Genomic DNA, 15,122 nt, shown 5'->3' with positions numbered 1-15,122 from the left:
TAATATGTCAGATATAAGTTTTATCGCAGTAGACTACTCACCCACAGAAATGGAATTATAGTTTATTGCCCGTAAAATATAACAAATCCGCTTTACGCAACTTTTCCATTTCGGTTTCCTCTCCTTGAGGGTTTAAAACCGTTAAACTTGTTTGGTTCAGACTGGCTAATCTTAAGGTAGTTCTATCAAGGTAACGTTAAAAAGTAGCACAGCTTTTCAAACGTAGTAAACGTGCTCGAAATATAGAGCATGTGCACGTACCGAAGTGATTCCAGTTTACAGGCAATGCTGGTTTCCAGAAGAAGGTATTCCTTTTTGGTTAAAGCTTGCTTAGTCTACTAATGCAAAAAGTTCTCATGAAAGATTTTGATGATATACCATTTACAAAAATTAAATAATAATAAAAAAACCCCATTATTTTACAGTTGCGAGGTGTTTCCAACTGATATCAATCATTCGGAATTAAGACGCGAATATATTTAAGAGTAAGATAATGAAGTTTTATTAATATAAGAAACTACAGACTTATTTTGGGATAGGATTATATTTTAAGGTGTTCTATATCAGTGAATACAGTGAACAGAATTGCAAAACCAAGGACAATGACGTGCATATCTTTCATTACATTTCTAGGCACTCGCTTTCTCAAGCATTGAAATATACAAATTAGAATGTAGTTTGGATTCATGTGTAATGTTATTTAAATATTACCTCTCCACAAAGTTGTTTCGCCACTGATTGGAACACAGGTGAAGAGGAATTTTCCATGCCCCTTTGAAATCGGTCTTCTAGCTTTAATTCCAAGTTGACAGTTCCTGTGTTTTTCAAGAAAATACCCAAAACCCGAAATTACTGGGAATCAATGCACGGAACATACAATAAATAATATCTAATTATCTTCCGGGAAAATTTCCTGTGCAGCAGTACAAAAGAGTTCAATCTCGTTAAACACTTCATTTGCAACAGCATTAAAAATAAGGAGAGGGATACATAATATATGTGTGGTAAATACAAACACCTTAGAAGTATTTTAAAATTTCCTTTATATTTAAGTGATAAAACAAAACTCACCTTTGATCACGGCTCCTGAAAGAATTATAACTATGGTAAGCACTTTTGTCGTCATATTAGTAAATCTAACGTACATGAGCGAATACGCAATTCATCTCCAAAATATTTGTTAATTGCCTTGTAACTAGATATATTATTCCAGGTAAAGTCTTCAATATCAAATGATGTCAAATGACTTTGGAAATCTCTGACCTCAATTTCAAACAACTTTATTTACTGAACAAATTATTTCAACTCTATTATACCTACTAAAATAGACAGTAGTTCTCAATACCAAAGCTGAAATTTGTGATTGTTGTTCTAAGTTGAAATTAGAACAAAAACTACATATCTGAATAAAATTTCTCATCAACGATTTACATGTTGGGTATAATGTATCGTTCACTTTCACAGTTTTTCATCCACTGATATTATGTAGTTTTCTTATCTCCCTTTGACCATACATGACTTCAACTTGGTACTACAATATATATATATATGTATAAATAAAAATGTATTCGATTGGTTTCAGATGAAAAAGTATACAGGGGGAAGATTTGGAAAAAGCCGTCGTTGCATCCTGCTATGTGTCGGCTGATTGGTGTATACTTTTTCATCTGAAACCAATCGAATACAAAGAGAAGCCAAGGAGTCAGAAATTATAAACATTTTAAAACCAGACTTGAATATTAATGTTTAACCGCATTGTAAAGTTTGCAAAATATAATTATGCCCCTTTTATATTATGACGTCATCAACAGATAACATGTTGTGACGCCACACCCTTATGTACAGTTACCATGCACCTGAAGATCTAATACAGTGAAAGCGCTAGTGCAAAATGTAACGTCTTTCTTCTTTTGTCAAAAATCATTTTTATTTATAATTTACTCGCACCTCGTCAAATCAAGTTTTTTCTATATATGTATATATATATCCTGTTTGTATCTATATATGATAGTTGTTACTACATTTTCTCTAGCCTAGTCATTTTTTTATTGACCGTTAGGTCAATCAGAAAGAAAACTACTATTTTTCTTTGATGTATATGCTTCAGTGTTTTGGTGAAGATAATCGTTTTATTTTTTCCCGCAAACAAAAACATCGATTCTGTTAATCATAAAATACGGATAAGTGCATATGACCTTCAAAACAAATTCAAATAAGATACTTTAGAGTCAAACATTTAATTAAACTGCATCATACAGCTGTTTCGTCCTTAACGCTAAGGACCTAATTTTTAAACCTATCAGGCGACTGAGGAAAATCCAGTGATGAAGAAAGAAATGCCGAAATCTAGATAGAGATCCACTAGACGTATTTTCGTAAATTTCATATCTTTGCTACTTAAAGAAGAATGTTGGTTTATTTATAGGGAAGGAGATCAAATTAATGTGGTCAAGTGTTTATATTCTATAAATTAGATGTATTTTTACCAGTCTGACAACATAAAACATATGTTCATAAATATTATAAACCCAAGTTGCTATTTGAATATTTGTCTCTCAAAATTTATAGGTGAAAGACAACAATCGATTACTTTGATAATGGCTTGGTACCTGATATATCATTAGACACTTAATTTTCACATTCACGGCATCAATGAGAAATTGACATGCATTAAGCCAGTATCTTAGTCTTGAATCATTAATCATCATATTTCTCAAACAACTGTAATATCATGTTAATTCTACATAATTTTTTCCTGTATTTTATATACATATTTCTCAGACATACACTTAGCCATAACTTAGGGATTGTTAATTTCGGTATGGAAATTTGAATCAAAACTGATTTTTCTTTTTTGAAAAAATGAACATATCGTATTCCTTGTACTGTCTGTGTTTGGAGCCGTCTGCCACCAAGCCAAATATCAAACTTAACGATTAATTTTTTTTGTCCAAAATGCCACATTAAAAGATGACAATTGCTGAAAAACGGCAAGCTTCTGGAATGGATCGACGTGCTTTGATATACAACCATTCTCTTAATGTTCTATAGACATACAAACCGGACATGTTGTGTTTCAGGTTTGGCACGTCTCGAAATACTACAGACAGAGAATATCGATTTCCGTGTCTAATCAAAACCGTGTGCTCTAAATAACTGGAGAACTAAGTGCAAGATTGTTGCATGAGTGACAGGGGTTTCTTCACAATAAGATTTGGCGTCTGGTCAATGGTATGCGAAGGCAGATAAAGAATTTGTACCAGAAGCGTGGTGGCTCTACCCAGTATTGATATCTTTATACCCATATACTCGTTAATTAGTTAGTCGTCTTGATCAAGTAACATGTTGTGACAATTTACGTATCTGTTATCTGTGATTTCTTTTCTGGATGTTGGGACGCCTTTTTGAGCAAGTTTATGTAAAATGATACACCACTTTCGGTTCTGTAACTTTCTTTTTCTATCGACTCAGTATATTTTCATTAGACAACTAAGACATTCCTACTCATGTGTGTCCTGTGGAGATGGCATTTGCTTAAATGCAGTTAATTAAGAAAATTGTAAGATACTGGTGGTACCTAGCCTTTCGCCAAGTCTATATAACAGATAAATAAGTTAGAAAAATATGCTAACTTACCTTCTGCGAGAACAATCAGCATTATGATCGTTATTACAACCGCTACCACTAATACTGCTATAACTGCAAGTATGACGTTTCTTGCATTTCTTCCGTTTCTGTCTGTCGAGGAAAAAGAGGCTCGCCGAGGCCGAGCCCGGTGTGGTTCGGGTCCGTCACTGTTTTCATCATTGTCAGGCCATTCATATATCTGTATTTAAACAAATGTCACCATGAATATGTAAAAGTCATAACGATATGTTAACTTCCCCCATTTCTTTTCAATTGTTTTTGATACCAATACCAATAAATAGGAAATTGAATAAGACAGCTTTAACATTTCAATGAAAACACTGGTATTAACATGATATATTGAGATATTAACTCCTTCTGTGTAAACTGACCGTTTTTTGTTGTTCAGATTGTATCCATACATTTTTAGATAATAATAATTTTAATTTTCAAATGATTTGAAGTATTCCGCAATGCGTTCTTGGCTTTTTTTTTTTTTTTTTTTTAAATCAACAGTAAACTTGGAAGAATCACTTTTTAGTAAAATTTGCTTTATATCCTCAAGATATTAAGACAGTTGCAAAATCTGTGTCGGTATTTACCCCTGGCCATCTGGCTTTAACCATGTGTTGTTTTGAGTTGTATGCCATTAAGTTCCAGTTAGGGGTCCGAACAGAAATGTCTTCATTGATGGCATAATTATGGTAAGCCATTTCAGTAGGAAACGTTTTCCCATCGTTGTACAAGCCAGTTTTGTATGACTTATTGTCCTTTGCTCTGTTAGTTCGTTTGATATTCTCAAACTCAGCATCTAATAAAACATAAACATCAAATGTATTTTGATATATATTTCGTACAGCAAATAGTCAAACTGACTTTTGTCTTCGTTACTACGACATCGCTTATGTTATGACCTCGTACATATTTTAGATATCTTGTTTGTATAAAATGTAATTGTTTTGTAGGATGATTGACAGAATTTCAATTCGCGGAACTGAAAAGACGAATGCACTCCACTTATGGTACAACGTCAGCGTGACTACTACGTGTTCATCCTTGTTACCCACCACATGCCCTGAATTGGATATCAAAAACTCGAAAGATCTTGTCGAAAGTATGTCCACTGTACTTATCCAAAATTATGAGAATTTCATTTTAAATGTATTGTGACTTTTTTCCACCAGCACACCATCAACAAAGCACTTGGTAGCAGTCGGAGTTTCAATCTCTAAGACATTATGCAATTACCAGAATTTGTACTTAAGCTATATGTTTTAAGGTATCTCAACGTTATGGTACAGTCATGTACAGCCAAGCGTCTCCAATTGTGGCCAATCATAACCAAGACCCCTGCATAATGCAAGTCTAGTCTGTAGAATCAATATGTCGATGATCGATTGGAAATTCTAAAGAAAGGGGCATAGACAGATTTGACTGTACATGCTAATACCTTAGATATCGTATACAGCTTCAAATTCATCTGCGAGGAAGGAATCGAGATTAGGGTAGTAACGTAAACTAGTAAAGACGGATGACAACATTATAAAAAAAACTATGTGAAAAAGACAAACACTGACCAATGCTGGAAGTTCTTGTAAGAACAAACATGATACAATTACGCCAGAACAACAAGATGAGAAGTAAGAACGAATTCACGGCTATAGCGCCATGGAAACATGTGGATACCCTTATCGGTAAAAGAATTTGGGGAAAGCAAATAAAATACCAAGAAACAAAACACTAAGGAAAAAACAAAAATAAAGGACATTTAGTCATCCCTTATATCAGATTTATCCTGTTCATGGCATTACAACAACCAAAGAACCTAAAAATAATATCCTACATATCCAAGTTCATGTGATTGGTAAAACACCCAAAGAGAACGTCGCAGAATGCATATACACGCATGAACGGATATAAGAACTCCTGGCAAATGTGCAAGAGATTCGGGCTCAATTTAATGAACAACAGAGAGACGTTGAAGACGGCATGAAATTAGTCAAATCAGAGTGAAAGTAGTTTTAGTCTCAGGTCAATAAATTGGCACTTGCGGATCATTTCACGACACAGAATCATATTCACCTGGAAAAATCCAAATTATTTATTAAAAGGGAAAACATCCTTTTCAGGCAAGTGGTCAAGGAGGCCATTTGGAAATGCCATGGCGGGCCAGCACTGAAGAGGGACGCGTAGCTTTGACGAAGTGTTATACAAAGCGTAGCTGAATCGGATATATTATATTATTACCACCTTGTGAACTTTTGTAATCCTTTTTGACATCCCGTCATACTAATTTCTACGTTATTGTAGATAAGGTTATCCAACAGCTTAGAAAGTCGTGTCTATCCCTTACATGTTATCTACTATACACGTCAGTGGTAATACCCATAATGCTAATCATTTATCATTTGCTTTATTCTATTACACTCGCTCTCGAAGTAAGAAACGAAAATTGACGTGATGCCTGTTTCTTCATTAACCATTTCAATATACTCAAATTTAATAAGCATTCCAACGTTACATGTTGTCGGTATGATGTATGTCACGTCGTATGTATGTATATGGTGTTGTCTACGTTCGGTATTTTCGTTATCCCTGTCGAGCGACCGTACTTGTGCGTGTGACCAGGTGAGTGGGAGTTCATGGAGGTCGAATGAATTCCGCAGGGGTTGTTTACGGGTTATTTACCCGGTGTAACCACTACAGGGAGAATATACAGGCACAGATTGCGGACTGTGGTAAGTCTATCTTAATATCTCTTTCTTCGCATTATTGCTTTCTTAGCCTTTTTCTTAATAAATATCTTTGATAAACACTCGTTGTTTGTGCGGCTCAGTCATGCGTAGCATTGTTGTTTTTATGTATAAAGCTACACTAGGGTGTCCTTTCTTAGATTGTATCTTAGTATTTTCTAGGAATGTTATTATTGTAGCTGTTTCTATAACTTCTTCCAGATGTTATAAGTTATATGTATTTTATAAGCGTATAGAATACTCAGGTGAAAACGTATGCGTGTTTGAAAAAGTACGGAAGCCGTGAGTTGCCTTATAATGTCTCATACATTGTTTGCTAGATGGTCGTTATGTTATTCTGAGCCCGCATTAGTCGTTCATTATGTTATACCTTTATAACTCTTCGAAATGTATCATGTACTGTGTAATTTAGGAGTATTTCTGGGGATAATTTCATTTAAAATAGTAGTTGATTGTGTCATAATAATGTGCAAGTGTTGTATGCGAGTCAATCTTCGTTACTATTCTTTTAAGCTTTTCCCACCGGTCACAACGACACCAGCTACCTCATCAAGGCCACAACGGTTTTATCAGTGAGAGTCGGCACCAGCAGACAGTACAGGTTTGGCATTGGGGTACACGTTCCGAGGAGCATAGCGGTACAGATATGGCATCTATAAATGTGAGCTCTACTCTGCTTGAGATTTTGTGTGGCACGCACAGCGCCAGAGTACTACTGCGGTAGTAGTTCGTCAGTTGTCTGGATAGGAATCCTTTGTCTCCATTTTTATACCAGTATTTGGGGGTTTTCTTGAACTTTTCATTCCTGGTGTGAAGGACCGTTGGGGTGTGATCAACAGAGACTTTGTGTAACACTGAACTGTAATATTTTGTGTGAATCTGAGGGAATGTGTGAGTGTGCTTTGTTTACGTTCATGTTGTAAATAAATTGTTAATCTTTATAATGGTATTGTGTTTCATTTTCCTGATAGCTTCTCGCCGCTCGTCCTACGTTACAATGTCACCACATCAAGCTTAGATGCATGGTGTTGATTACGTAACAACATATTGTCTACTTCTGTTCCTTTTCGATGAACATGAAATACCACACACATATTTTCTCAAGTAGCAATACATTGTTACCACAGTCTGACGCAATCTTGCCAGCTGATATCGATGTTATTGAATATACCGACGAGTTGTCATTGATAACCACTAGATACAAAATCAAATATCTCATTCAGAAACACAATTTATAAATGAACAATAACAATTTTAACAATGGTTGCTAAAACAATTATGGATCATGTGACAGCTTATCTCTTGGTGTCCACTGAAAGACCGAAAAAACTGATATGCCATCAAACGGTAAAACACACAGCGATCCAAAATATAACATCAAACTAAATGATAAAAGAAAAATGCAAAAAAATTAAATAGTTATATATCATCACGAAAGATTATAATTGTAAGCCATAGTCTATAGTACATGATTTGATTTAAACATACTTTATTGCCACAGAATAACAAAGGGATTGGGCACAAGTTATATCAACATTATCGACGCCCTCTCCCAAAACAATTACAATATACACAATTTGGCAAACAAAAGTACAGGTCACATTAAGAAAAAGACAAACCATATAACTGTTGACATTGCTCTCCGAAACTAAAATAATAATGACCACACGTGTTTATATACCATATCTGTACGAGGGTACATATTGTCAATCCAGACCACTGTCTTTTTTTTTCACCATCGCTTTGTACGCTAAACTGATCTAACACATCTGTCAGCTGGTAAACAGTTTCCGAGTCATCTGAATTCACATCATTGTCAGACTCTAGTGTTGCTCCAGTGAGCTCCTATGGCAGAACATCTACTTTGTACCACAGTAACTCCAGCTTTTCAAGGGTTCAAGGTTTAGGAGTTCAACCCCAGAAGTTTGTCATAACATAAAATCAAAGTACTGAAAGTACTGAGAGGCTAAACGTATTGAAAAATGTTCACAAATAACCGCAAAGCTATATTACTTTCCCCATACTCCTACACTTTGGAATTAAAAAATTACTAAAATAAGAGAACCAGAGGCTATTTTTCTTAATTTTAAGCGATTTTATGTCTTCTTTAATTCTTATTTCAAATTTGACGACAATAATGTGAACAAATCAAAATAGGTAAAAAAAAAAAAAAAAAAAATAAATAAAATAAAATACACACAACCATATATTTATCGCCAACAAGCCAAATGATAAATAACTCTATGATGAAGTTGACTAAATAAAACCTTTGAAATACCCAAGATGTTGCAATTACTCTCCTATCAATATGAGGATTTAAACAAATCGAAAGGACTTTATACCTTCTTCTTTATTTTGAATATATTGCAAAGTAATAGTCCTTACTTATCATGATTATATTTGTAGTTGAGGAAAGTAGATAAGGTGTACACAGCATTTCAGATAGATTAAAGTGTACCGTAAATTTGCGGGTATAGTGCGCACTCGGGTTTAGTGCGCAGGTCCTTTTTTGGGGTCAAATTAAAAAAAAAGATTTGCTACAGAAAAATTAATTGATTACTGGTTACCGCGATGAAACAGTTGTGGTTTGATCCATTGATAATTAGGAAACCACAATTATCGTGACCCTATCATATTTAATTACCTTACATAAACAAATTCACTCGGGTACCTGACTTAACAAGCAGGAAAGGCTTGGCTAATTGGATAATTAACGGTTCTTAACAGGTAACAAACACACTGAGTATGAGGTAAGTAATTACATTAAATGTATTTACATGGTATCTTCCTTGAAGTTTCATGGTTAGATTTTTCTTCCAGTAATTAGTTTAAACATATTTTATTGACAATGACATTGACAATAGGATTAGCCAGTAAGTTTTACCAACTTATAAATGACTTCTCCTACAACATACACATAAACATTTACATAAATATGATCACGTGGTGACATGAAACTATTATAATAGTCATTTTTATGTAAAATGTATAAGTGGACAAAAAATAAAGAAAGAAAGAGACAGAGAGATAAGAACAGGGTATGGCATAGGGAAAGAGAAATAGAAAGAGGGATGTAGAATGGGAGAGAGAGAAAGAGAAAAAAAAAAAAAAAAAAAAAAGGGGGGGGGGGGGGGGGGGGGGGGGGGGGGGGGGGAGAGGAGAGAGAGAGAGAATTTAAGTGAATCTTCCTGACCTTCCTAGGAATGTTTGGACCGATTTTACCATTTTAAGGTTATCATCCACAGAGATATTAGAGTCACCATTGCAAAGAATATTTACATTAACAATACCGTCATACCATATTAATTCTTGGTATAGTGCTCTACGTTGATCAGCATATAAAGGACAATTAAAAAAAAGATGATAAGAATCTTCACACGGGTGCCCACATTGACACTCTGGTGAATTTACAAGATTAGCCCTAAAAAGATCATAATTGAGTGGACTTGCACGGTTTCGGAGACGACAGTGGATGATATTTAATTTTCTGGAGCCATAACTAATAAATTGCTTGTGGAGAGTACTATTCACAGACATAGATTTTTGAAGATTTAGCTTGAAAGAATTTAAAGTGGGTGAATTTCTAATATCGTTGTTCAGGTTGTTCCAAAGATTAGTTGCAGAAGGAAAAAAAGAATTATGAGATATTTGTAAACGGAATTGTTGATCTCTCATTAAATGGGCTCGTCTTAAATTATAGGGGACTAAGTTACCAACAATATCAGGTAATAAATCAATAAGGAAATCAGGTGCCAAGTTGTTAACTATCGAGTAAAAGAGGGAGAGCTTCCTGGCTTCTCTTCTTTTTGAAAGAGGTAACCATCCTGTTTCTCTATATAGAAAATCTATTTTTGTGTAAATAGGTAAACCTGTGACTATTCTGGCAGCTTCTAATTGGATTTTTTCTAATGACAGGGAATTTGTTTCACTACAGTTGCCCCATACCTCACATGCATATTCAAGAAGTGGTCGGATATAAGTTAAGAATAATTTCTCTAAATTATGTCTATTCAATATGAGTTTTAATTTACGTAGGGTTGCGATATATTTTGAGATTTTACTAACAATATAATCTACATGTAGGTTCCATTTACAGTCGTTAGAAATAATAACACCTAAGTGTTTATGCTGATTGGTGATTTTGATAGGTATGTTGTCGAAAATGAAAGAGGGGACAAAAGGAAGTTGAAGATTTGAAATGATAAGGGCTTCGGTTTTTATGGGATTGAAGGACATCAGCCAATCTTTAGACCAAGTTTCAAGTTTTCGGAGATCAGATCTTGCTGCGGATTCAATTTGATTTAAATTACTAGAGGAATAAGAGAGGGATGTATCATCAGCGAAAAGTCTAGACAGGGAGATAAGTTCGCAAGAAATATCCTTTATGTACATTAAGAAGAAGAGTGGCCCAAGCACTGAACCTTGGGGTACACCGGCATTTATAGGTTTGTATGAAGAAAGTGCATCTTTTATAAAAACTGCCTGTTTTCTTTCATAGAGATAGTTACGTATCCAGAGAAGAAGTTTTCCACAAATGCCATATTTCTCTAGTTTGTGTAGAAGACCTTTATGCCACACTCGGTCAAAGGCCTTCGAGAAATCACAAAAAATCAAAACAGTATGCTCATATTTTTCCAAAGAAGTAATTATTGAGTGATATAATTCAATGAGTTGATGGGTTGTAGAATGGTTGGGTAAGAAACCTGATTGGTACTTATAGATAAGATCATTTTGTACTAAATGATTGTATATGTGTTTATAAACAACACGCTCAAAAAAGCTTACCCAAACAACTTAAAAATGAAATAGGCCTATAGTTTGAAACAATACTTGGATCATTAGCTTTAAATACGGGCATAACATGGGCAATTTTCCAGCCATTTGGATATATACCAGATGATAAGGAATAATTGAAAATGATAGATAATGGTACAGAAATTTCAGTAGATAGTAACTTTAGCATTTTGTGACTAATACCGTCGGGTCCTGATGCTTTGTTTGTATCAAGTATATTGACGATATCTTCAATTTCTTTAGGTAGTAATATTATTTCATTTAAGACTGAATCAGTTCGCCTCTCAAAAAAGGGTAAAGCTTTATCAAGGTCAGTTTCTAATAATGTACAAACAGAACTGAAATAATTATTCAATAATTCACATTTACTGTTGTTATCATATATAATTTCATTAGTATTATTGTCTAAAAGTGGGGATATGTCAGTATGTTTACTAACTTTTAAAATATTGCGAAGAAGTTTCCAATATTCCTTAGGGTTGTTTTTGCTATTATCAATAGTTGAATCTATATTTTCATAAAAAATTTCTTTAGCTCGTTTAACCATGTTGTTTATTTTATTTCTAATATGTTTGTATTTATTTCTATTTGTTTCAGTATTGTTATTAAACATTATCTTTTTTAATCTTTTCCTTTTCCTTATATTGTTTCTGATGATCCCATTCATCCATGGTTTGTCCCCTTCCCGTACTAATATTTCTTTAGATGGTATACACTTTATTATAACCTCAAAAAATTTCTCAGTAAAAGATGAACACATTTCATTTACATCAGATATGTTGTTAAGGACATCATTCCAAGGGATGCTAGCGAACATTGTTTTGAGTTCATCAATGTTACATTGGTTATATAGCCATACTTTTCTCTTAAAACTATGTCTAATTTTGACAGGTAGACTGATAATAGCAAAAACAGCATCATGGTCACTAATAGCACGATCAATTTCAATTACATCAGAAAAAGTTACATTTACATTATCACTTACAATAATTGGGTCAAGAAGAGTAGATGAGTTATCAGTTAGTCTAGTAGGTTCTGTTATTACATTTCTTAGGTTATAATCAGAGAGAATATTGTTTAAATGGCCCCTAATATTTTTTAGGAAATCAACATTAAGATCACCTGTAATTATTATATTAGATATTTCTTCGAAAGCTATATCAACAGAGTGACGGAGATGATGCCATAATGTAGCATCATTATGAGAGGGAGGTCTATAAATATTACAAAGCAAATAAAGGGTATTTTAAAATTTAATCTGGGACCATATAATTTCATCATTACCAAATTCCAAGTCATTTCTTCTTTTAGCAAAGAGAGATTCAGAAAAATAAATTGCAACACCTCCCCCGAACATATTTCTATCATTTCGAAAAGGTTCAGTAAAGCCATCAATAGCAATTTCAGGATTTATTATAGAATCATCCAAATGAGTTTCGGTAATACAGAGAATATCAACATCATGTAATAATGAACTTAGGTAATTAACTTTGTTACGTAAACTTCGAATATTCAAATGGAGTAAACTGAGAGCACTGATAGTAGAATCATTAATTAGATTGGGCCCTGGGTTTGGATGTATGTCACCTGCTATTAATAAAATAATCATAACTATATTGAATGGATGGAGGATGTAATGGGACAGCTGCAGTAGCAAAAAAGATAACAGGTTCAGACAGTTAAGATGCGATATGAATGTTCTGAAGTACTTAAAATAATTGTGGATGAAAACCAAGGTGACTGGTATACAAGAAATTTTACAATAAAAACACCCAATGGCAGCCCTCCATGCACTTACATCATTTCCCATCATGGGGGGTTAAAAATAAAAGTCATAGGACATTGCTGGAGGTCTGCCGATGTTCTGCAGAATGGACAAACATATTCTAGGAAGGGAGGTTGGAGCAAAACAGGAAAGAAGATGGAATTGAATGGAGGAAGAAATAAAGCATTTGTTTGGTTGAAGAACACAGGATAGGTCAAGTAACAAAAAGAGTAAAGATTGAGCAAGAGGCAGTGTAAAACAAACAGTAAAGGGAGTGACAGAGAAATAAACATTTTAGGGGATCTAAGATTTAAAATATACCAGTAGGGAATAGGAGTTTGGTGAATTATTAGAGATTTAAATAGAGTAGACAAAGATAGATACCAGGGCTAATATGATAGCATTGATATATATATTTCATATTGGTAAGCATAACAAAAATAATAGATTGTAGACAATGATCCACCTGCACAAGAGAAGTGAACAATAATCACAGTTTGAGTCAATTGATAACCAAAGATAGTAGAACAATATATGGCAGGGATATGATCATCATAAAAATTCATAAGTAGATTATACTACATATCCAGAGTAACATAAGATAAACTCAGATTCAATGACTGCACACATCCATACACTTATGCATGATTGGCTCATAAAAGTAAACCTAAATGCATGCATACATTCATATCACACATATACATGCACATCCATACACTCATGCATTATTGACTGTCAATAGTAAACATTCACATGCATGAATACATTCATATCACACATATGCATGCATATCCATATACTCATGCATAATTGACTCACAATAGTAGACCCTCACATGTGTGCATACATTCATAACACACATATACATAGACAGCTAGGATATATATTCAATCACACATGAAAAATTTTCACACTCTATAACTGTATAATAGCTCATGCATATGTACATATAATACATGCACAAATATTGGTAGTCTTGTAACATATACTGTACATAAAATTTTATTGACACTTAAGCCCCAGACGGCATCAGCAGTACGGTTCCTCTATTCAATACTCACAACAGATCAAAAAGTTCATGACATTCCGTCCCTACATATGCGTCCACCAGTTCATTCACTACCATCTTAATAATTACAGTTCAGCTGCACCATCTGGGCTAAGGAATTCACAGTTACACATGAACACATGCATCTATATACCTACTGCACATATATGGCATTCAAGAGTTCTTTGAAAAACATACAAGATATGATATAAGAGATTTCACAGGCTAACCCACACATAAATTAACATGCTACCGTTCATTCACATATTAGATAAGCATACATGTACATGTACATGTATTATATATCTCACAAATGATGTCAGCATATCTTTAAATTAAGCAACACTATTGTCTATTTATATTGAAACAGGCACCGGCTGACAGGGTCGTGGACACTAAATAAGATTTAATTAACTAGTAACACCAGAATCATAATATAAGTTGGCATGTACTACTTTGTACTACTTTGTCATTTGTATTTAATCATGATATATAGCACTTCGCCGCTGTCAACTAGTCCCTGCTCAACAGCTGCACGGGTGTGTAAACCCATGAATACAGCGATCAGTAATTATGTCTATAAAGACATAGTTCTTTGAGATTAAACCAGACTTCCATGTATATATACAAAATTTACGATATTTTCGCTATAGCTACTACTATTTTTGATCTCCAATGCATTAGATAATGTCACCATGACACGCTAAATGAACAAATATGTTATGGAAATATTTCGTTCTAATTAATTGATAATTATAAACATGAATATTTTGGATTTTTTTATACGCGCTTTGTTTGAAGGAATATTTTCATTTCAAGGAACTTTGATACACATTAACAAACATTGAGAAATCAGCACAATCAACCTTCATCAAATAAAACTAAAAGACAAAAAATATAAGTTATAACAAAGTCAACATCATGATCAATACAGTATCAAAAAATATATTATTCATAAATCATGAGCACCAAATGTACCTTGCCTACGAAGCGCAAACTTTTTATCTTCAAAAACTTGAAAAATTGTCATATCGGCGGGTGTGCGAGAGGGACGAACAGTCCAATTCGGTGACGTCTACTGAGGTAAAGTGATGTTATATATTAAGACGATCTTGCCACAACGACAAGTATGAAA

The 15,122-nt window shown here is 34.0% G+C and overlaps 1 protein-coding gene across 1 annotated transcript in view; it reads right to left on the bottom strand.

Moving 5' to 3' along the window:
- Nucleotides 1–15,122, bottom strand: part of LOC132562001 (uncharacterized) — a gene marked incomplete at its 3' end in the record, with an annotated part of 48,258 nt that overhangs the window by 22,461 nt on the left and 10,675 nt on the right. Inside the window, exons 4-7 of the mRNA XM_060226726.1 lie at nucleotides 4,230–4,438; nucleotides 3,637–3,826; nucleotides 712–815; nucleotides 97–182 (exon numbers count right to left, since the gene is read on the bottom strand). Coding sequence (XP_060082709.1) covers nucleotides 97–182; nucleotides 712–815; nucleotides 3,637–3,826; nucleotides 4,230–4,438 — 589 coding nt within the window. The remainder of the gene's footprint in view (nucleotides 1–96; nucleotides 183–711; nucleotides 816–3,636; nucleotides 3,827–4,229; nucleotides 4,439–15,122) is intronic.

The sequence above is a fragment of the Ylistrum balloti genome, unplaced genomic scaffold (genome assembly GCF_031769215.1).
Source record: "Ylistrum balloti isolate Yb309-2 unplaced genomic scaffold, AGI_CSIRO_Ybal_v1 Utg371318, whole genome shotgun sequence".
Lineage (NCBI taxonomy): Eukaryota > Metazoa > Mollusca > Bivalvia > Pectinida > Pectinidae > Ylistrum > Ylistrum balloti.
The sequence above is the reverse complement of the archived record's forward strand: the minus strand, read 5'-3'. Positions and strand labels throughout refer to the sequence as shown.